At 40.5% G+C, this 22,191-nt stretch overlaps 1 protein-coding gene across 5 annotated transcripts in view; it reads left to right on the forward strand.

The window, feature by feature from the left end:
* FAR2 (fatty acyl-CoA reductase 2) overlaps positions 1-19,338 on the forward strand; it is a 158,121-nt gene extending 138,783 nt beyond the window's left edge. For 4 of the 5 annotated variants that reach the window (XM_062007327.1, XM_062007308.1, XM_062007300.1 and 1 more), the window contains exons 9-11: positions 4,881-5,052; positions 9,985-10,114; positions 13,532-19,338. In XM_062007327.1, coding sequence (XP_061863311.1) covers positions 4,881-5,052; positions 9,985-10,114; positions 13,532-13,843 — 614 coding nt within the window. In that variant the 3' untranslated portion in view covers positions 13,844-19,338. Of the gene's footprint in view, positions 1-4,880; positions 5,053-9,984; positions 10,115-11,916; positions 12,045-13,531 lie in introns of all 5 variants that reach the window. The other variant, XM_062007335.1, reaches the window with a different exon arrangement.
* Positions 19,339-22,191: the final 2,853 nt, after the last annotated feature.

Raw genomic sequence — 22,191 nt, forward strand, 5'->3', positions numbered from 1 at the left:
TGATTCACTTTCTATTATAAATTAATTCATAAATTTGTGCTTTAAATACAGGATGCTTGCAAGTCACTACTGTGCTGTTTCACCTCTCAACCTTTGCTTTGCAATTGTCTTTGCATTATTTAATTGGCAAACTGTAATTCAGCAGAGACTCAGACCATAATTGCATTGTCAGAACAAGGCTTGTCTGAAAATCCTACTGATAGCCTACCACAAGATTTGATCAAGTGATATAGCAGGGAAGAGGTTTTAGCAATTGACTGAGCAGTAAGAAAAATCACACCAAGTTCCTGATTTTTTTTTTAATGAGATCTCTCTAAAGGTCACTTCCAACCCTACCATTCTATGATTCTGTGATCTAGCATTGTCGTTTGTCACAGTCATGAGAAGAGGTGGTTGTTTTTAGTCAATTGTTGGAAGACATAGCCAGTCTTCATAACGTGTAAAATCAGATCTTCTGTGGCTTTTTCACAGGAGTAAATGCAAAGCTCTTCACAGGCTGCTACTTCAGGCAACTGTCACCATCGCACTACTGCCTGAGATTTGCCTTTCTTACCCTATTTGTGTTGTAATTTTACTGATGAAAACATTGATGTATTAGTGTATTGTAACTGATCTTACTCTGCTACTGTGCTCATAACTGTGGATTTACCAATGAAATTATCTGAGTACAGCCAAAGCTTGCATAAGCATTTCAGCTGCATGATGAGACTTGAAGGCAAAATTTTCTCCCTGGGGCTCTTTCTACCACATGTTGTATCCACAGTTTTCCAGAGATCAGCAGGCTGCATAGGAGTATCAGGATAATAGAATGTTGAACAGCAAAGTTTTGCTCTTAAAGATGTTTAAGAAAGAAGTTTGGGAAAGGTTTGTTGCATGACTGCAACCATCCAGTTTGAATTCTCAATTCAGTCTCCTACCAATTTCTTTTTGGTAAAAAAACACATAATTCTAAAACTTCCTCAACACACTCACATTATTTTCTCTGTCTCCTCACTATTATTTGGCTTCTAAGCAGCCAGTCTCATCACATAAACTTTCAACAGGCCTTTTGGAACCATGATCTTTCTGAAACAAGATCTACCATGGAGTAGTCCAGTCCCTGCACAGAAGGAAGTTCATCTGCCAGCTCCCTCCTTCACAAGTGGAGCAGCAACTGCTACCAAGTTGTCACTCTTTCTGAAAGACTATTTCCAACTGTGTTTAGCTCTTGCTAACTTTTCAGGTTGACATTGTTGAGGCCAGGTCTCTACCTCCCATGGTTTTTCAGCTTTTTCAGAATGTTTCTCCAGCATGAAAGTTCTTTGACGCAAACATACTGGAGACTCAGGATCAGTAGAGGGAGAGGCTGTTCAAGGAGTCTGGGGAGGCTGGACTGACACAGGGTCTGTAACCCATCATCAGGGTGGAGAGTAAGTGTGACTTGCAACTGCTGAGAAACAAGGATGGGGAACAGGAGTCTTCTGACATGTGACTGAGCATTTAGTGCAGATAAAATGGGGGTTGCAGAGGAGAGGACATGGACTACCTAGTTAGGGAGACTTACACCAGGACCAGCTGTAGGAATGACAGGCAAACACAAGAGAGTAGGGATGTTTAGGTGGGAAAGAAAGATCAAACAGAGAAATTGAGACTGGAGTGAGCTGAGGATACCTTAGGTAGGGAACAAAGGTAATGAGCTTGGAGAGAGGAGAAAGAGATCTAGAAGACAATTACTTGAAAACTATATGGTTACTTAAGAGCTTATGCTTAAACGTCCGTTGCAAACCCATTTATTCTACAGATCTCCAGATATAGACAAAACTCTAGTGTTGAAAGGAACCTTAACTGACCCATTTCTTTTCCAAATGAAGCTACGCCTTAGGACTTTTTTCTTGCTTTATTCCATTACTGCTGTTATTTATCTTGCTATTACAAAAATGAGGTCAGACAACTGGGTATTAATGTGAAGAAACTTATTCTGCTTTGCTGCAATCTAAGTCTTGCTAGTCTGACTTTGTGACGTATATTTTGCAATTTCTGCTCCAAACTAAACCTTAAAGCAGGATTCAAAATGGTGTTCAGCATGAAAAAACTTAATTCCATCTATCCTTGACTAGACAAGACTAAATAAGACTGCTTTGGAGTTGCAGAATTTGCTGCTGCTTTTTGTACTGTGGTGGGAGGGGAAAGACCACCCATCCACTGTCATTTCAGTAGCTCCTAAAGGTGATTATGTTTCTGGTTAAGGGTTTTCTGCCTGCCTGACCTATCTGTATGACTGTCTGATTCTTTCTCTCTCCAAAACAACATGTTGGAACATAAGAGACTTGCTACACTTGCAAAGTGGAACACTTTCCAGAAATTAGGAGAGAGAGAGAGCTGACTCGGTGCAAGCCAGAGTGAGGGAGGTTCATAAAGAAAACACCCATAGCATTAACTGTTCCAAGTTATGCAACGCTAGTGTTTTCTCAACCTCCTTCCAGTAAGTCTTTCAAGTTGGCCTCACTGCCTTGTTATCTGCATTTTAGAACACAACTGCTCTCACTCCTGACTTCCAAACTTTTTCTTGAGTGTTCATCAGATCTGCTCTTGACATATATTCTTCTTGTACCAAGTAATATCACAGCAAAATACTGTAGTTCTTTTACCACAGCTGCATTTTTCTGCTACAAGACTTGAGTAACCAAGGTGATAAGGTGATGATACCACTGATTTGTGTGGATTTGGCCAGTGATCTGAAATATCCATATTTTCCACTTACTGATTATTTCATTCTTGCTATCCTAGCCAAAGATGCCAACCAAAGGAAAAAGAAAAGAAAGGCTGTAGTGTCTTTAACATATTTCTGAAGGGAAGCCTTCTCAACCAATTTACAGCTGAAAACTAGATCCGTAGTGTGTTAACATCAGGATTTTAATAAATACATGCTGCAGGTGATATCAAAAGTATCACCATTCCAAAATAATAGTTGTTCCCAGTTAAACTGATAGGTTTCCGTTAGGAAATGAAGTTACTAAATGAACTTAAATATTGATAAGCAGATGAGAGTTTGTAAATAAACTGGGATTTAAAGCATCACTTAGAGAAACTTCCTTAAGGGGAGGAGCAGCAGAATTCATGGGTTTGCTCTCCTGATCAATGAGCTATTTGAACATGGACAGATATATAGCCCCCTCCCAATTTGGATTAGATCTCTTTACTTTTAAGCCAGCTATGACTTTGTTAAAGGATAATTGGCATGGACGTGCTGCCAACACAGAGGATAGAAACTCTTCACGCACTACTTAGGTACACACAAACTCTTACAAGAGCTGGGCCAGGACAGTGGCTTCCTTCCCAGTAGCCCATCCCAAACTGCTTATTGCCATTGCCCTGGCAGGAGTAAATACCTTTCTAAATCTTTGGTAAAACCACTCCTGGCCCTCCCTGCCAGGCACAACTCCATGGGAAAGGTTTAATTAGGAGTTTTTTGCTAACCCTTACCATTTTGAGAGAACATGCTGCCAAGGATAAGGTTTCCGTACCGCAGCCCACAAGATGCCCACAAGATAACCACATCATTGCAGTGTGGTTACATGGAACAGACGAGATAGCAGTTAGTTCTAGCTGTTCAGATACAAGAGTTTCAGGAGAACTGGCCTTCAGCCATTAAACTTGCAGTGTACAGGACACAAGAATTAACAGGGAACTTGCACTAAAACTAAATTACATTATTTTAAAAGTCTTTGTTTCCTAAACTTAGCAGTTAAGTGGCAAACAAGTCTCCTCTAGTTGCTGTTATCTAGAACAACTACAGCAGAAGTCATTACTTGAAGTGCAGCAGTGAGCTGACCACAGATAGGAGAGAGTACTGTCTGAATATTATTATTGGAATCTGCTTATCTGAGGATGATCAGGATATTTCTTGTGACTTGCAAATTCTCATCTGATTTTCTATTTGTAACATAAGCTTAGAGAGTAAACTATAATATGAGCACAGATTGATGTTGTAGCTCCCAAATTCATTTTAAAAAAGTTTTAAAAGCCTACATATTTCTTGTTGAGCTCACTGGTGCTCAGGAATAGGAGCACCATCTGTTTATCAGTCCTTAGGATGATAGTCTTACATTCAGCTACTGCAGTTTTATTAAGCCTATGCAATATGTAAATGACCCAGATGTGCACATCTAGATGTCACTGCTGTGGCACTGTGCCATTGCAAGAGCTCAGAATCAGACGCAACATATTTTGTGGCTTAACGTACAAAAGGATCATCAGTTTTAAAGTTAAGAATGCAAGACAATTTGCTGCTTTTGTGCATCTAGAGCTCCTCCACAAAAAAGACTGAGATATCCGATGTTGTGGGTCAGATATGGTTTGAAAGGATACAACAAACTCCTTCTAGAAGAAACATCCTATGTGTGTAAGCAACTTGTCCCTGACTCAGACTAATATTGACATCAGGCCTCTTGAAAATTTGATTAGGAATTAGGCATGTCATTTTTGTTTTATGTTAGGAGATCAAAGTTTGCTTTCAGTGTTTGGAAGATACATTAACACCAATATCATTTAAATGTACTGCAGGTGAAAGCAGAACTGCAGTTCCTCAGTTTCAAGTGTTTCAGGATACAGCTGCCTGCTTTTCCTCCATTACATTTTGATATTTTGATAAGAAAGTTTTTTTGTCTGCTGATATTAAGTCTAGGGTCAGATTGTGTTTCAAATAGGCAATAGTTGAAGTCATCAATTTAAATGCCAAAAGGGGCCATGAGATGCCCAACCTCTGGTTACGTAGTTCACAGAACCCTAGGTTAAACATCTTCAGTGCTGTAACTTGGGCTTTACTGCAGTGTGTTGGTCTGGTTGTGGCCAACTCAACAGAAAGTGCCTGATTTTGAGTTTCAATGCATTTTCCCTTACAGAGCAGTATGTCATGTCCACGTTCAAAAGGAACCCATTGGAGCAGGCCTTCCGAACACCCAACGCTCACTTGACATCTAACTACTTGATAAACCAGTACTGGACAACTGTCAGTCACAAGGCACCGGCCATACTCTATGATGTGTACATGAGGCTCACGGGGAGAAAGCCCAGGTAAGAAATCCCACACCTTCAGCCTCTTGCACTCTTGCCAGCGTTATGGAGAGCAGATCTCTAACAAGATCTGAGAACTGACTGCCTCGACCTGGAGTCCCTGATCCTCTTCCCGTCTCCTTATCTGGAGGAGGTGTCTCAGAAAGGAAAATGAACCTCATGACTATGGCTAAGATAACCTAAGCCTAGGTTTCCCACCCTTTCCAATACCTGGGGGACAGCACATCTTTTAAACTCAGCTTTACACACTTCAGAGTTTCTCAAGACAGAAGAAGAGGGGCAATAGTTACACTGCCCTTTGTACAGCAAGATTTCCACCTTTGCAACTTTCTTGTGTGACTTCGTCTATCTGTCAATGAGCTGGCATAAGGACTTGAGACTAGCGAGGATTAGAACATTACAGCTATTTTTTTTCCCTCATAAGTCAGATGCAGGATTAGCAGTTGCCAACACTGGCCCAGCACCCTAATATCTAGAAAGCAGTTGTTTCTGAGTATGAATAAATTCTGATTTGTATTTACGAGTGCAGTTTACCATTATGATTGGTGTTTGTGCCTCATCAGTGTCATGGCTAAGAGGAACATGCAACATGTGTGTTCCATGGGGAAGAAATCCTGGTGGAAGTAACATAACTCAGCCAACAACCTCTTTTACTCCCTGTCACCACAGAGGAGAATTTGTGTGACACAAGAATGATATGCCAGCACCGTGTTGTCAGCTTCTCTACAGTCCTTTCCTAGTTAGAAGAATGGTTTCAGCTGTTTGCAGAGAAATCCCCGGCTGATATATTGCTCTCATTTCTCTCTTGTTTTCTGCTGTGGAGAGAATTTGGTCCATAAAAAGACTTACAGTTGCCCAGGAGGCAAGTATTACCCTAGAAACAGTGCTAAACTGAACACAAGCAAGAATAAGTTGCAGTCTCCAAACTCTGTTGAAACAGGCAAAAAAAAAGTCTTGGCATTGCCATTACAATTGACAGTTCTTTTCATAAATTTGATAGGCAAAAGTAGCAAATGGACATAGGCTGCAATCCTGTACTTGAATTTCAAATAGAGCTCAGCATGAATTCATGCTGAGAAAGATACCTTCATCTGAACTTGAAGATTTGTGACCTGAGCAAACGTCGCTCAGCAGAGGACTTGTGAGTTCATCAACATGTTTGTTTTGTTTTTTTTTTTTAATATAATTCCTTTTCTTTTTACACACTACTTCAGCTCCAGGTATTGCTGCAGTGTGGTAGAAAACATAGTAGCAGCTCGTTCTTTCTTTTTTTCACAGCTACCTAAATATCAGACCTTTATGGTCTATGGGCAGTAAACCACACTAAATTAAAAAAAAAAAAAACAAACCATTAGACTGTGTCACTGAACCTGCTTCAATGTTTCCCTTCAGTTTTTTCCTCTGCTTCAAACAGGGCACCTAGGCTTAGCTTTCCTCACACTCATCACTGCCATCTGTTGAAGTACAAGCCGACTTCATGGCAGTTTCTTGAATCCTCTCCATGACCCCATGTCAGATTTGTAAGTAGAAAGGGAAAATGTCTTTACCAGGATGAAGACACAGGCTTCAGTTCCCTACCATATACATACTCAACTCTTCATAAGGTGGTGGGTTATCATATGGAATAGGGTATCTGTTTTGCAAGTCTACTGTTTATGCAGGACCAGCCTATGACCTTTACGAATTTGAACTGCAGGATACAACTCAGTTGTAGTTCCTTCTGTAGTTATCACCTGCAGTACCCCATCTACCAAAGGGCAGGTACAAGAGTAATCTACTTCAACTTTAGCCTTTGCTATACCTTCTCTCATGAGAAGCTTACTTTAAAGTGTTAGCTCACTGAATAAATTGCCAGATGTCTAGCAAAACTGCCCTAAATGGCTTACTGTTATTGCTGCACATCCATCCATGACTTAGAAAACAATGTGGTTTATATCATTAGTAGTCTCCTAGGGCAATCTGTCGCACCTGAGAATCTGCTCATGCAAGGCTCAGTATGGGAGCAAATAAAGAAATCATTGCTGTAAACTGTTTTCTGAAAGACAAGATACATTTCTGAAGTGTAACTATTAAGACTATCAGGGATAGCTAATAGTTGCTTTATTCGTCTCAGTTTCTCCACGGTAGAGAGTTAAATTTTCTGTAAGAAATCTTTGCTGTAGCCTCTCAGAGGCTCCTGAAAAACACCTTTCTACTCAGTTGCTGGTTTTCATTCCTTCATCTGAATTAGTCAGTATTTTTAATGTGGTCACAGCATTTGAGCCCAGTCAGTCCAAAGGAAACATAGTTTTCATACAGATGTCTTCAGATGCTTCATTTCTCTTTTTAACCCTTACTTCTAGCCATTCAGATATGTTGTTTTGAGTAGATCTACAGTCAAAACTTATTCTGCCTGCATTGACAGGAGGCAACACGGATGGCCTGTTTCCAAAACATAAGTAGGGACATACAGTGGTTTCTCTTATCATTTTCTTCAAATGATTCCATTATCCCTGAGCACTTCAAAGACAGTAGTGGCTTTTGGGGAGCTGATTTTAGGGGCAACTTTAGATCTTTGCAATCTAGCCATATTCTTTGTTTCCCAAGTTACTGATTCACAAAGCTTTGCCTCATAGCACTTGACTACACAGGCACAATCAGGAAGATTAATCTGAAGTAATTTCAAAGTAGTTTCAATAAATAGCATTTAATTATTCAGAATGAAGGTTCCCTTAATCTGAGGGTGTGCTTTGCTTTTAAAATGAAAGCTGCTTTAATTCTGAGTAGGAGTGCTTGTGTGAGGTTTTAGTGCTCTTTCAATTCACTTTGGGTAAGCTGAACAGTTCTCCTCTGAATTGATGTACTCATTGTGTCTTCTTCTGCTGTGCTTAGTGCTTATCATCGTGGCAGTCACATCTGCACGGGGAGAGGCCAGCCTGGCACCATTCTTCCCCAGGCTGCTGCCTTTTATTTGTCACAGCAACTGTGTTACCCTCTGGGCAGCTCAAAATTTCTCATGAAAACAGCTCTGTTTTCCACAGAAATCAGTCTTTCAGTGCTTTATCTTGCCCTTATCCAGTCTGAGCGAACATGGTGTTCTCTCAAAATTGACCGAGCGCTGTACATCACACTTTAAAGCAACTTCTTCCCAAAGGCCTTTTGCAATTCTGATTGTTGGGACAACTGTAAAATAATCCTGCAAGGTAGGACAGCATTACTGTCACCTCCTGTAAAAAATGAATAATAAAAATAGCCAAGACACAAAAGACCTGAACCTACATTTCCAAAGTCTCTGTTAAGCAGCCATGCCCCTGAAGCAGCTTTCATCTTTGTCAGGACACTCATGCTCCAGGAATATGTTCAAACAATCCCCCACTCCTCCCTAAAAAAACGCCTGTGGACTTGGATGATTTTCAAGGTTATCTATCATGCATGCATGCTGTCAGACCCTTCCTGTATAGGGAAGAATATAAAAATGACTCCAAACTGCCCCTATGTACAGGGAGAGGAATGTCCTTTAAGAAAAACAAATGATAGATATCAAAGAAGCCCAAACATGAAAAGCATGCCACCAAGCTGAGTGCTGTGATTGATACTCCAAAGCGAGAGACATTGACACGCTTGAGAAGTGAGCCCATGTGAACCCATAAAGTTCAACAAGACCAAGTGCAAGGGTGTGCACCCAAGTCAGGGCAATCTCAAACAAAAATACAGGCTGGGCAGTTATTGGATAGAGAGCAGCCCCATGGAGAAGGACTTGGGGATGTTGGTAGCTGAAAAACTGAATATGAGCCAGTAATGTGTGCTTGCAGCCCAGAAAGCCAACTGTACCTTAGGATGCATCCAAAGGAGTGTGGCCAGCAGGTCAAGGGAAGTGATTCTGCCCCTCTGCTTGCGTGAGACTTCCTCTGGAGTACTGCATCCAGCACCAGAAAGCCATGGACTTTCTCAACCAGGTCCAGAGAGGACCATGAAGATAATCAGTAGGTGTGAGCACCTCTCCTATGAGGATATGCCATGAGAGAGTTGGAGGTGTTACAAGGGAGAGCCTATAGCAGCCTAGTACTCTAAGGGGGCCTACAGAAAGTAGTGTAGTGATACTCTACTACTTTAGTGATCAAGAAGTGTAGTGATACTTCAAGGGACAACAGTTTTCAACTGAAAGAAGGTAGATTTAGATTAAGTATCAGGAAGAAATTCTTTACTGTGAGAGTGGTGAGATTTGGAACAGGTTGCTCAGAGAAGCTGTGCATTCCCTCTCCCTGGATGTATTCAAAGCCAGAGTGGATGAGGTTTAGAGCAACCTCATCTAGTGGAAGGTGTCCCGATCCATGGCAGGGGGACTAGAACTAGATGATCTTCAATGTCTATTCCAAGCCAAACTATTCTATAATTCTATCTGAAAACTGAAATTGAGCACTTGACTTCAGAGTTTGTCCATTCTGTAACTGCAGACACCTCTGTACTGAAGCTAACTCAAAAGAATCAGAGCCTTGCTTCAGGAGCCAACTCTGGCTTGAGAACAGATCTTGTGTGGCAGAAAGAGAAGTATCCACCTCAGGGGGGAAACAATATGCCTTTGTGTTTTTGCAGTCCTCTGTGCAGATTTCTTACTAGTTGGATAGGTTCTTCACCTCACAGGTGGTACGTGATGTAGATATGGCCTCCAACCCTTGCTTAGTTCAGGACACTAAGTCAGGCAACAGTCCTGCCCTGGGAAATGCATGTATGAACCCATGTATGTTTGATGCAACAACAAAGCTAGGAAGCTATAGGCTCAAGACCTCAGTTGGAGCAGTTATGGTTGTTGAGCAAGTTCTCAGCCTGGTGAGATCATCAGGAATTGCAATACCTGTTCAACCTGGACTAGCGAAAACACCTACAGAGCAAACAGACAGTTTTTGCATAACGTCAAACTTCCTGTCCACCTCTGACTCTCCTCCTGTGTTTCAGAATGATGAAGATTATCAATCGACTGCAGAAGTCTATGATGCTCCTGCAGTATTTCTCCACCCAGTCCTGGGACTGGTCTTCAGATAATATGAATATGTTAATGAGTCACCTTAACACAGAGGACAAAAAGGTAAGTATGTCTTGAATTTGGATTGCTAATCTCCAGTTCTGTCCATCTGCTGTAATTGTTTTTCTTTTTGGTGTGTTGTTGAGCTTTGGATGATCCAAATGACTGGAATTTACTTTATCCCGAAGCGATTTATTTCCTCATTTTATTAAATAACTTATCAAGAATCTTCCATATATTAGAGGAGAATATTTTCTCCTGACATGCGTTGCTCTTCCTTCTGAGACGTGTCAAGCACTGAAGTCTTTCCAGTTAACGTGGCAGCAGTGGTGGGTGATCTAGATGGAAATTACGTGAATGATTTTGACATTTTTATCCACGTTGGTTTTAATGGGCACTGAATGGGGAAATTTAGTTTAACACATGTCTTACTCTCAACAATATGAAAAAAGTTCTCGTTTTATCCAAGTTCCCAAAGAGCAATTAATTTGCAGGACGTCAAGCTCTTTTGCAGTCTTTATTGGTTTGACATGCTACTCCTTAAGAATGGGATTATAACTGAAAGACTGAAGGAACAGAAGGATAAGCCTGAATGCACCTTTGGTCTTATCTCCTTGCAAAGAGATACGTACTCATTCACATCAGACTTATCTCACTCATATCATTAAATTCCTGAACGTACTCTCAGTAGTAGAATCCAGAGTTTTCTTCCTTAGTCCGCAGAGGGAGTACATGCAGCAAATTCTAATGTCTAAGGGCAGCCACTACAGCAGATGTAGAGGGAACCTAATTGATATTATAGGAGCTAGTTCTGAGGCAGAAAAAAATTACAGTATCAGGGACTTAGTGCAAAGCCAGGCAAGCTTCAGGCTCACCAAGCTGCTTATGAGAAGTTTGTGAAGACACATGGCATCCAGTATTGCCACTGTTGCATTATAAGCAGTATTCAAGGTGAGGTGAGTTCTTTATGGGCAGCACACACCTCTCTACATATCTGACAGATACACTGGGATCTGTGCAGTAGCTAGCCCTCTGAGTTTGATAGTTAGCCAACCTCTCTCTGCTGAAGTTATTGTTGGTCTGATACCAAAGCTCTTGCACCAACGCAAATGGTCTGGATTGGCGTGGGCGTGAAAGGAGGGTATTTTTTCTGAGTACCTTTCCTTTAAGACCCTGTAAATAAGAAATGCCATTCACTCATTCATCTTATATACAACTTTCTTTCTTTGCTCTAATAGACAAACAAACTCGTGAGAGCTTGCTAAAAATTTTTCCAGTGTAAGCATCTGAAATTAAGTGGGGTAATTAGCTCTCTAATGAGATCTTTTGATGCCAAGCAGCAGAGCAACTCATTTTTTGGACTTCTGTTGATCTAGCTGCTAAGAGAGAAGCGATCAGCACAGTGGCGAGTAACACTGTTGCAGAGGCACCTGTTGACCTAATGTCCAGTTCATCCATTTACACGTAATTTTAGTGATGCGTTAAAAACTGCATAGAAGTTTTCATATGAATTCATTTACCTAAGTGGAATGCCATTTTTCTTCCACAATTTTGTGTGTGTGTTTATAGGCATGTAAAAATACATGTATTTATGCCAAAAATTGCCACCTGAAAGACAAACCTACCTTTATTTTCTGCCAGTTGGCACTAATTTCTACTTGCTTTGCCCAAATTCCCAGCTGGGTAAGACGTTAATCAACACCTGTGAAATATAGTTTATTAGTGCCTGCATCTTCTTGGAAACTTGGTGGCATTAAGACCTTCAGAGTTTGCCAGGAACAGAGGTCAATGAAGAACTGATACTTACAGTGAATTTGTTCTGAACTCTGACGTTTTGACTTCTGCTCTTTGTCTTTCAATCCCAGTTATACAACTTTGATGTTCGTCAGCTGCACTGGTCAGAATACATTGAAAACTACTGCATAGGTGCTAAGAAGTACTTGCTAAATGAGGACATGGCTGGCATTCCAGCAGCAAAGCAGCACTTACGAAAGTAAGTCGTAATCGGTGACAAAAACAAGAGCAGCTGGCTGCCTTGAGCAGAAAGGAGAATTATTCTGGTTACGTTGCAATAATTATTGTTGAATAATATGAAGATAAACGTGGCACAGCTTATTTCTTATGGTAGAGGGCTGTGTATTTAATTTTTCCATCCTCTAAGAAAAAAAGGACTTTTGATGACACTAATGATCAGGGGCTAGATATTATACTTTCCCAGCAGATAACCAAGTAACTCAGTTACAATGCATAAGATGAATATATGAATGCAGAAAATCCTGGTCATTCAGAAATAATAAGGGTCAGATGTCGATTTTGTGAAGGTCCTAGAAGTTTTCAGCAGTTCAAAGGCATTGCATAAGCTTTTGTATGATTTTCAATTTAAATTTAACATTGAAGTTTCTAATTCCTTGGGTGGAATGGGCAAAAATTCTCCAAAATTATCCAAGTTCCCAGAGAGCAATTTGCCCTTAATTCAATCACCCAATTAGTGCAGACTCCACTGGGAAGCTGCAAATACAGTATGGCTAAAAGACCAGGCCTTCACACCCCAAGAAGAAACTGATACACTTCCTCAGCTTATGTATTCACTCTTTGGTGATAGTTCAAGAGAATCAGAACGAGCAATTTAATATTGTCCTTCTATTCAGTTAAAGAATGTGCTCTTCCTGTCCTCTTCAACCTTTTGCTAAGAAGAGCAGGCAAAAGGAGAATTAGCAGCTCTCTTAGAGTAAGAGCCTAGTTGTTTCCTTTAAGAAAACCATGCTTGTAGTGCACAGTAAATGCTAGAAGCATAAAACAGCCTGTTGCCATAGTAAGTTTAAAACAAAACAAACAAAAAAAACCCGAAAACAAAACAAAAAAACTAACAAAAAAGGACTCTTAGAAAAATTAAACCAGTCTTGGAAACATTAAGTACAAAGCTTTCTTCCCTTGGTCAGACACTGGGAAAGTGAGAATTAGAGTACTTCAGAAACTTTTGCTTGACAGAAAGAGGACAAGATGATTACCATCTTAAAGACTCAATAATACCATTTAAACATATAGTATAAACTGCTTCCCTGTTCCCAAACCCCAGTGCAATTATTCAGTAATTTCCCAGCATTAAAGGGAATTTACCATTCATCAGCTCCTGCAAAACTCCTCTAGCCTGCCACCAATCCTATAAAACATAGCCAATATACCGGATCAAAGAAGAAAGTGTTGGACCTAGACTACCATAAAGAAAAAAACCCCAAATCTCAGTACGATTTCTGTTCTGATTTGAAATGAGAATACACAGAACAGGAGAGACTCGCAATGCAGGTATTCCACCATTGCCATTAATTATTTACTACACAACACAGTCCTTGGCAAGATGATGGCCAAAGGGCCATTTGTAAATAGAATTTCTTGCAAAATTACCTGTTGCAAATGCAGCAAGCTGGTAAGCTTTGTACTGTTTTCGTCTTCCTCCATAAGATGCCTGTTTCTCTTTCTCAGGCTGAGGAACATCCGATACGCGTTCAACACCACTCTCCTTGTCATCATCTGGCGCATTTTCATTGCAAGGTCACAGATGGCTCGAAACATCTGGTACTTTGTGGTGAGCCTCTGCTACAAGTTTCTTTCCTACTTCAGGGCATCCAGTACCCTCAGGCACTGAAGTCCGTCAGCAACCAGCCTCTTCCAGAAGGACTTCCATCTCCTCTGATCAGCAACTATGGGCATCGGGGTCTGAAAGTAGCAGAAAAATCCACTCCCTCCATGAGCAGCCTGCATTTCTTGTGCACTGTTATATGCTCACCTTTTTAATTTTAACTAATGCTTTAATACACGATGGTCTTTCTTCCATAGAACCAGGCCAATTTTTAAAGCCATAATTGAAGCTTTAGGAACAGGTCAAGCTGGAACCGTTCATCTAGAGTCTGATGTGCAAGCATTAACCAAAATCATCGTCCTCCCTTGTACTACCTAGGCTATCTTAATCACATCTTCTTCCTCAAAAAAGGCACATTTAAGGCATACAACCTTGAAAGAAAAAAGATGCCATCACAGAAGATCCAGCCAAGGAAATTCAGCTGTAGGAGGTCTTCCTAAAGATGTTATTCCTTCATTTTCATTCAGTGAAACGGTACCTTGTTGAAAAATGTAATTTCATATTTCAATTTTACAAAACTTAGAGGGAGGGGAAAAAAATTAGTTACACTAGGCCAGTGAACACACTGACTAGTTTTCAGATCTTGTCTTATATCGCTACTGAGGACTGATACTTTCAAGCCATAACTGAAGACACACATACGATTCATGTACCTCTGTTAATTTCACTCACTCACAAGCTGCTTTCTTATGGAAAGGTGTTTTTTTCTCTCTGTGGTAAAGGTTGCAGTCTATTAAAATTCCCTTGTTTTGCATTTATCACATTTGCTTGGAACATTTGGTTTTGGCTTGAAAAATGCTGTATTTACTCTGAGAATGAAGAGGAGACTTTTTAAAAGATTGGAGAAGAATTCAGAAACTCTTTATTATGTTTGAGGAATAGGTTATGTTTCCTACTTGAATTTGTCTGCAGAAAACTTCTCTCCCTGTAGCTCAAAAGTAGCCTGATACTGTCTTTCATGCTTTCATTACAGCTGAATCACTTTGCAGTTGACCACTCCCACTGGCAAAGAAAGTGTAAAGACTTGTGTGAAGGAAATGCTATCAATCAGGCCAGTCCTTCTGCCATTCCTGTCAGTAGCAATTAAAAAGTCTGAAATTTGTTTTTGTTGAGACTAGGAAAGGTTTCATTGACTTCTGTGTTAAAACAATCACATACTGTACAAGGAATGCATTTTGTCCTACACTGCAGTTTAGAAAGGAACCCAAGGGTTTTCCTAACTCTCACGGCTATTGGAGGTACTTGTTTCACCTAGTTAAGTATGCTGGGTGAGGAGAGAGAGAGAGATCCTTCAACATAGCAGCTGATGCAACAATGGCAGTAATGCAACAGCCACAATTTTATCATGCCACCAGATTTTCAAAGTCAAATCTCATACGGGATTTGTATTTTCTTCAGATAAAATTGAAGAAGCACTTTGAGATTATCAGACTTTATAAAGCAGCTAGGTTTTGAAACAATGCAGCATCCAATTTCTTTAGTCTTGTGTCATGCTAGCTATCTGAAAAAGAAATGCTACATCACCAAAAACAATTACACAGTTGCTCTTTTGAGAGCTGAGAACAGGAGAGTATTTTAAAAGCTGACATTCTTCAAAAATTATACTAGTTTTTGGCAGTGAAGGCAAGAGCAAGTTACGATGACAGTATATTTATATCCGAGGCCTCCAAGCTAGTTCAAAAGACTTTCTAAAGGTACAAGGAATTAATCTTTCACCATTTGCCCCAGGGGTCTAGTTCCAAGCAAATGTCAAAGGATGACTGCAGCATAACCTGACCAGAAACATGGTGTCCAGAATGGTAGGGCTCTGGTATTCCCTAGCATCAGCCCCTGTGTGTATCACACATTACTTCTGATCTATTCTTAAATAGGTCAAGAAACCAGCTGGTTTGCAAAGATGCACATTTTTTGAGCTCTTGCATTGAAAACATATATTTGCAAAATGAAACCATGGTAGCTGTTAGCATGGTGTTAGCATGTGTTTTCCAACTTTAGAAAGCTGGCAGTGCATGCTGTGTATTGCATGTTAGCAGTGTCACTGTCGGGGAGACTAGGAGCTATGGGTTTGATGCTGGGGACCAGGTATTCCATATACAGTGCTTCCATAGCAGTGACCACATCTGCAATATTATGTCCAGTTCTGGGCCCCTCAGTTCAAGAAGGACAGGGAACTGCTGGAAAGAGTTCAGCCCAGGGCCACAAAGATGATTAAGGGAGTGCAGCATCTCCCTTATGATGAAAGGCTGAGGGAGCTGGGGCTCTTCAGCTTAGAGGAGACTGAGGGGTGACCTCATTAATGTTTACAAGCATGTAAAGGGTGAGTGTCAGGAGGATGAAGCCAGGCTGTTCTCAGTGATGTCCTATGATAGGACAGGGGGCAACAGGTACAAGCTGTAACATAAAAGGTTCCAAAGAAACACAAGGAAGAATTTCTTCACTTGTGAGGATGATGGAGCACTGGAACAGGCTGCCCAGATGAATTGTTGAGTCTCCTTCTCTGGAGACATTCAAAACCCACCTGGACGGGTTCCTATGTGACCTACTCTAGATGGCCCTGCTCTGGCAGGAGGGTTGGACAAGATGATCTTTCAAGGTCCCTTCCAGCCCTTGAGATTCCGTGAAAGAAACTCATTTTCTAATAATATTTTCTGTGTATATGGCAAAGGTTAGCTGCATTAATTATACTTTGCTAACATGGCTATGCAGAGACTGTAGCTGCCTTGGCAGTGTGAGGCAGGTTGATGTAGAGATTTCTCTGTAAAGAGCTGCGTTCCCGCAAGTACATCAGCCAGCTTCCAGTCTCCTTATAGGAAAGGCTATGAAACAAAACAAAACTGCAGATTATTTGGAAAAAAACTTCCATTTTAAAAGTAGGAAAGAATTTTAACTCATATCCTAAAAATCTTTTTAAGTGCCTGCCTTATGTACAAAGAGAGGCAACAGCTACAGGGATCATAAGTTTTGTGTTGTGCACATAACAGACAAAAGCTTAAGTCTCACAGAAAAGTCAAATACTGCAGACCTGCTACACCTACAACGTCTGGTCCACTCAGTCAGCTCCACTATGAGTGAAGCATCCTGCTTTCCCTTCGCTAGTGCTAGTCATGCCAAGCATCTCTTATATAAGCCTATAGGCATTCACAGTTATTTGCACAGGCTGTATTGTCCTAAGAAGCCTGAGAGATGTCTTTGCTGACCTGAGCATATCTAGACCTGTTTCCTGCACATGCAAAAAGATGCTTCAGGTTTCATTCAGAGCAATGGTGGCATCACCTTGTAAAGCTCTTCAGCATTTTGCTGAAGGTAACAGCCACAGCAAAGCTACTACTCAGCCATGGAAAAAAACAGCAGGAGCTGCTTGGGATGTTGCAGAATCAAAACCTGAATCTTTAATCCATTTTCTTGTGGCTTGAGATGCTTTCAAGTGATTGTCTGAACCACAGAAATATTTCAGAAAAACTTCAATGCAAAGACTGACACATGGCCATGGCTTTTGGGTTCTAGATGTGACTGTCATCATGGAGAACTGGACCTGGCATAAGAACTTGTTCTCACCTCAAATATTGACCAATCTTTGATGTTTTACTGTGTACTGCTCCATGTAGTTGTCCTCCATATAGTTGTATGTGCTCTGAAGAAACCCAAGCCTTGGGGAACATATGTAATGAAAGCACCAAATGACAGACACTTCTTCCCTATTCTCTCTCTTGCTTTTTCATGTATATTCACTAACTTTTGTCAAAAAAGACAAGCTAAATGCAGTCTTTTAGCAGTTAAATGCTAAAGTTAAATCAAAGGCCCTGTGGTGACCGTACCAAAATTAACACAGACAGCTCTGGAGCAGATGTCACTCATGGCTGAAGGCTAGAGTTTTTAATCACCTGTAAGAGTAAAGCAGGGCTCAAGCTTTTTTTACTTTCCTACAGAGGTTGCAAGGTCTGTGCTATGGAGAGGAGAGAATAGTAGGAGGAACATTCCCGCACCATCTGCTCATAGACAGTAGAAGCATTGCTAGGCACAAAGCATCCAGCTCAATGAGAAAGGGAGACTCAAGGCATCAGGCAAATATGAGCTGCCAAACTCAAGAGGCCTCTGCCTCCTCAAGGAGTAGGGGGAAAGCTCCATCGGTGTTTTGTCAGCAGTTTGACTCCTTGTAATAACACAAATGAACTAAAAGACTCCCTCCGTCCTTCCTCCAGCTACCAACAGGCAGCATAGAGAACAATATTGGCAGTCATTCTGCACAGCCACAAGGTGGTATAACGGGATAATTTGTTTGTACCCTATGAATCTGCAGTTTATCTACCCCCTCACCGTGTCAGAAGCCTGCAGTGCTGCTACAGAAATAACACAGACCACTGCTGAGCCCAGTGTGCTAATGTTTTCTTAATATTATACTACTCTATAGGCTATAGCTATGAACTGCTGTGCAAAAGCAATGAACCACTGAATATCATTTCACTGTCAAGGAGCAATGGGCATAAGCTTGCAATTTAGAAGTATCTTTTTGGTTTTAAATTGCAATAAAAAAAAAAAAAAAGCCTACCCAAATCCCCTAAAAATAATCCAAGTTCAAACAGCCAAAGCTGATCATCTCCAGCATGTCTGTTACCAAAAAGAAAAAGAAAAAAATTCTCACCCCTCCACCTTCTATCCCAATAACTCTAAGAAAATTCAATTTTGTCTTGGTAGAGAGGGGATGTAACAGACGTACTGGTATATTACAGGTTGTTTACCCATTACTCACCTCCTCGGGAAATCTGTTATTTTACATTTTCTACGAAAACATGATTATATATGTCTCTGTGTGTAGTTACATCTTTCAGCAGCAGTGTCCTCATGCAACATACAGAGATGGTAAAAGTACTAGAGTTCCTATTGCAATATGCCAGGCTGTGCTTGTTTGGTATGCACTGTTCCAATTCAGTTTAAGATGAAGTGATTAAAACCTGCCCTAGTTTCCAGTGTAAAGGGAAACCTAACTTGTAGTACTATTAATGAAATCATCACCATCATGAATAAGCAACGGGGAAAAGGCGGGGAGGGGGGCATTCTTTTGTTTGTAAATAAGCTACAGCTTCATGGTCAAAAGCATGCTGTTGCTTTTCCAACCTTGACGTTCTACTGTAGAAAGCAAGGATGAACTTTTCTTACAATTGGACTCTTTATTCTAGCACAGAGTAAATAACATATTGTACATTCCCCAGAAGCTAAGTGGTGAATATCCCATTACATGGTGCTAAAAATCAGTATGAAGGTGGCATAGACCTACTCAAGAGAATTAAAAAAGAAAACCAAGCATATTTGAGGAAAAATTAAAGATGTACTACCCCACTTTTCTCTGTTACTTAACTATGAATATAGTTGGTTTGTTTGGATTAACATGAAACTACTTATAAAAGGTTTCTTGTCCTTACAGAATCTAGGCAGACCCTAGTTTATAGTAAAGTATGTACTCTCACACTGTCCAAAGTTTATACGATTCTATCTGCTATTTCTATTCTCTTGTTAGCTATAAGTCAACTTACTGTTATAAATCTTAATTACAAAGTTTCTAATGTAAAGATGTAATCAAAGATGTAATCTTTTGAGCTCTCAAATCAGATAAAATGGTAAAGTCACAAATTCTGACAACCTCAGCCATAAAATTGTTAATATGATGTTTATGTTATTTTAAACATTTAATAAAACAAAATATTTTAAAACTATGGTCACTTTGCATGGCTTTGGTTGCTAAAGGAGATGATTACTTGCTGGCTGTTGAAGCTCAGCATATGCTACACACAGCACATCTCCACACATCTGTACCATAGCTGCTGGTGCACCAGCTTGCACAGAACGGCAGCCCCATCTGCAGGCAGCTGCCAGCACGAAGGAGCTGCTCCACAAACAAGGAGAGGGAAAAGGGAGGGGGAAATCCCAAATTTTGAAAGTATTTAATGACTGTGAGACTTTAACCCAGATACATATGACCTGGGAGAGTTTATATGTGTATGCTAAGTGTCCTCCAGGAAATGATAGGGATAGGTCTTCAGCAAGGACAAATTGCCAATAGCCCACCCAACTTCCTGAGCAACTTACCATTTGCACCAGAGATTACCCTAAATTCTTAGTCTTACAAGGCAAGGACTTTCATTTGCACTTAGTGTTAACATTATAATGCTCTTCTGGCATAAAGAGCTTCTGAAGTCCACAGAGTTGTTGTTGTTACACAGGCATGAGTAGGGTGTGGGAAACAATCTTGGTTTATATGTGCTTGCAAGAAGTGTACATAAAATTACTTCAGGGTAAGGTCTTAATCTAACAACTCTCAGGATTGCCAAGAACATTCTAACTGTGTGACAAATACTTCACTGTACTTCAAGTGATGTCTCCGAGACCATTTGGAAGCAGTAGCACAGTAAGATAAGGAAATCTCCTTGACAAATAGCAGGATTAACTAGAAAGCTGAGTGTTTATTTGTTTTACAAGTAGAACACTTCTTACTTTTTCAAGTTCTGAAAAAAAAAAATCTTTCTTGCTGAAATAAAATCTTCACAATTGAGATTTTTAATAGTCAAAAATCTCCATCTGTTCAAAACAAAGACGCTGTGTCAAGGTCTGGGTTTAGGCACTCTGCCAGTATATTTACCAATAATATCATCCTGGGATGCATCAAGAAGAGCATGTTCAGCACATTGAGGGAGGTTCTCCTCCCCCTCCACTCTGCCCTTGTGAGGCCTCATCTGGAGTCCTGTGTCCAGTTCTGGGCTCCCCAGCTCAAGAGGCATAAGGAGCTTCTGGAGAGAGTCCAGTGCAGGGCCACCAAGATGATCAGGGGACTGGAACATCTTTCTCATGAGAAAAGGCTGCGGGAACTGGGGCTGTTTAGTCTGGAGGAGACTGAGGGGGAATCTCATTGATATTTAAAAATATCAAAAAGGTTTATACTTTAACATTAAAGCTTTAATCTAATAAATGTTTCCAGCTGTCTGCAATGGAAGAACCTGAAATCAAAACAGTTCCATTCCCCTGGCTGCTGCTGCAATTGTGTTTTCAAATGCATGTGCACAGCATGGCCAACCACCAGTCCACTCACATCTCCTCTAACTGGTCTGCTGGATCTTGGCTTGTTCCCTGATACTTTACAAAGATTCATGAAAAGTGGGGTTCTTCGAGCTTCTTCCAGTACTTGGCCAAAGCACAGCAGGATTGGTCACGCGGGGTGCTGAGCACAAACTGTAACTGCTCTGTGTTGCAGTACTTCCATTTTAATTCTAGTGACTGTGGTTCCTTGCAATAATCTCATTTTCAGAAACTTCTAGTCTCATAAATATATACGTGTATATATTCCTAGATATGTTCCTGTGTGACCTGATCTAGGTGAACCTGCTTCTGCAAGGGAGTTGGACTAGATGATCTCTAAAAGTCCCTTCCAACCCTACCATTCTATGATTCTATGATAGTATATCTATCATACTTGTCTTGAGACAGACCTGTCAAAATATTTGGCTTTTATATATCTATGGATGAATATATGACATAGACACATCTACACACGATTTTGGGAGCTTGGGGAAGAAGGCAGATCTAATCTCTGCAGGGTCAAATCTCCACATAGCTGTGCTTTTGGAAAGGGAGGAATGGATGTGTGACCTACTCTAGGTGGTCCTGCTTTGGCAGGTGGGTTGGATTAGAAAATCTTTCAATGTCTCTTCCAACCCTTAAGATTCTGTGACTCGGTGATTTTAGTGCTGATTGCCATCACAACTAACAGGAAGGCAGCAAGGTACAAGCATAGCAGAAGTAGTGACATGTTACACGCTGCCCATTGATGTCATGGGAAACCGATTTAACACAAAACGTAGCCAGAGCTGCCTCAAAATCAGTACAAAGGTAAGCCATGTCTTACCTAACTTTTGAAATTGTACATACACAGTGACCAAAACTTAACTTCTTTTTTTTCTTTCAGACATTGTTTTGAACACTAAAAATAAAAGGTTGTTGTTAAATTCCAAGGGGCTATGGGGGACCAAGACTTGGAGGTAGTAGATATGCATGGTTTACTACTTTTCAGTTTCTGCTCCAACACTATTCAAGAAAAAAAGCATTTCTTTATAATATTTTATTTTAAAAAAACCTTAAAAAATTGTTAGGTTTCAAAATAATTGCTTATCAAAAAGCACACTATGAATCATATTTGGTGTAGAAGTTTGTCATCTTGGACTCATTTCAGTAAATCACAATATACTTTCCTTTAAATATCTCCAAAAGACTTTTCTTTTTTAATTGAAAAATTAAAAATACCTTGATAAAAGCAAAACAAGGAACAATGGGATTCACTCTGGGGGGGGGGGGGGGGGGGAAGCAAACATGAAGACTGTGTTGATGTTTAATACATACGATTAATTCTGAATGAGAAGTCTTTGTTCCTGCCTTGTAAACAATCATGCAAGCAGCCTGTTCCTTATCATCAGTTGGCTGATTCCTCCTAAACACTGTGGTAAAAGTGGTCTCATGGAAC

This window comes from Colius striatus, chromosome 1, assembly GCF_028858725.1.
Source record: "Colius striatus isolate bColStr4 chromosome 1, bColStr4.1.hap1, whole genome shotgun sequence".
Classification (NCBI taxonomy): domain Eukaryota; kingdom Metazoa; phylum Chordata; class Aves; order Coliiformes; family Coliidae; genus Colius; species Colius striatus.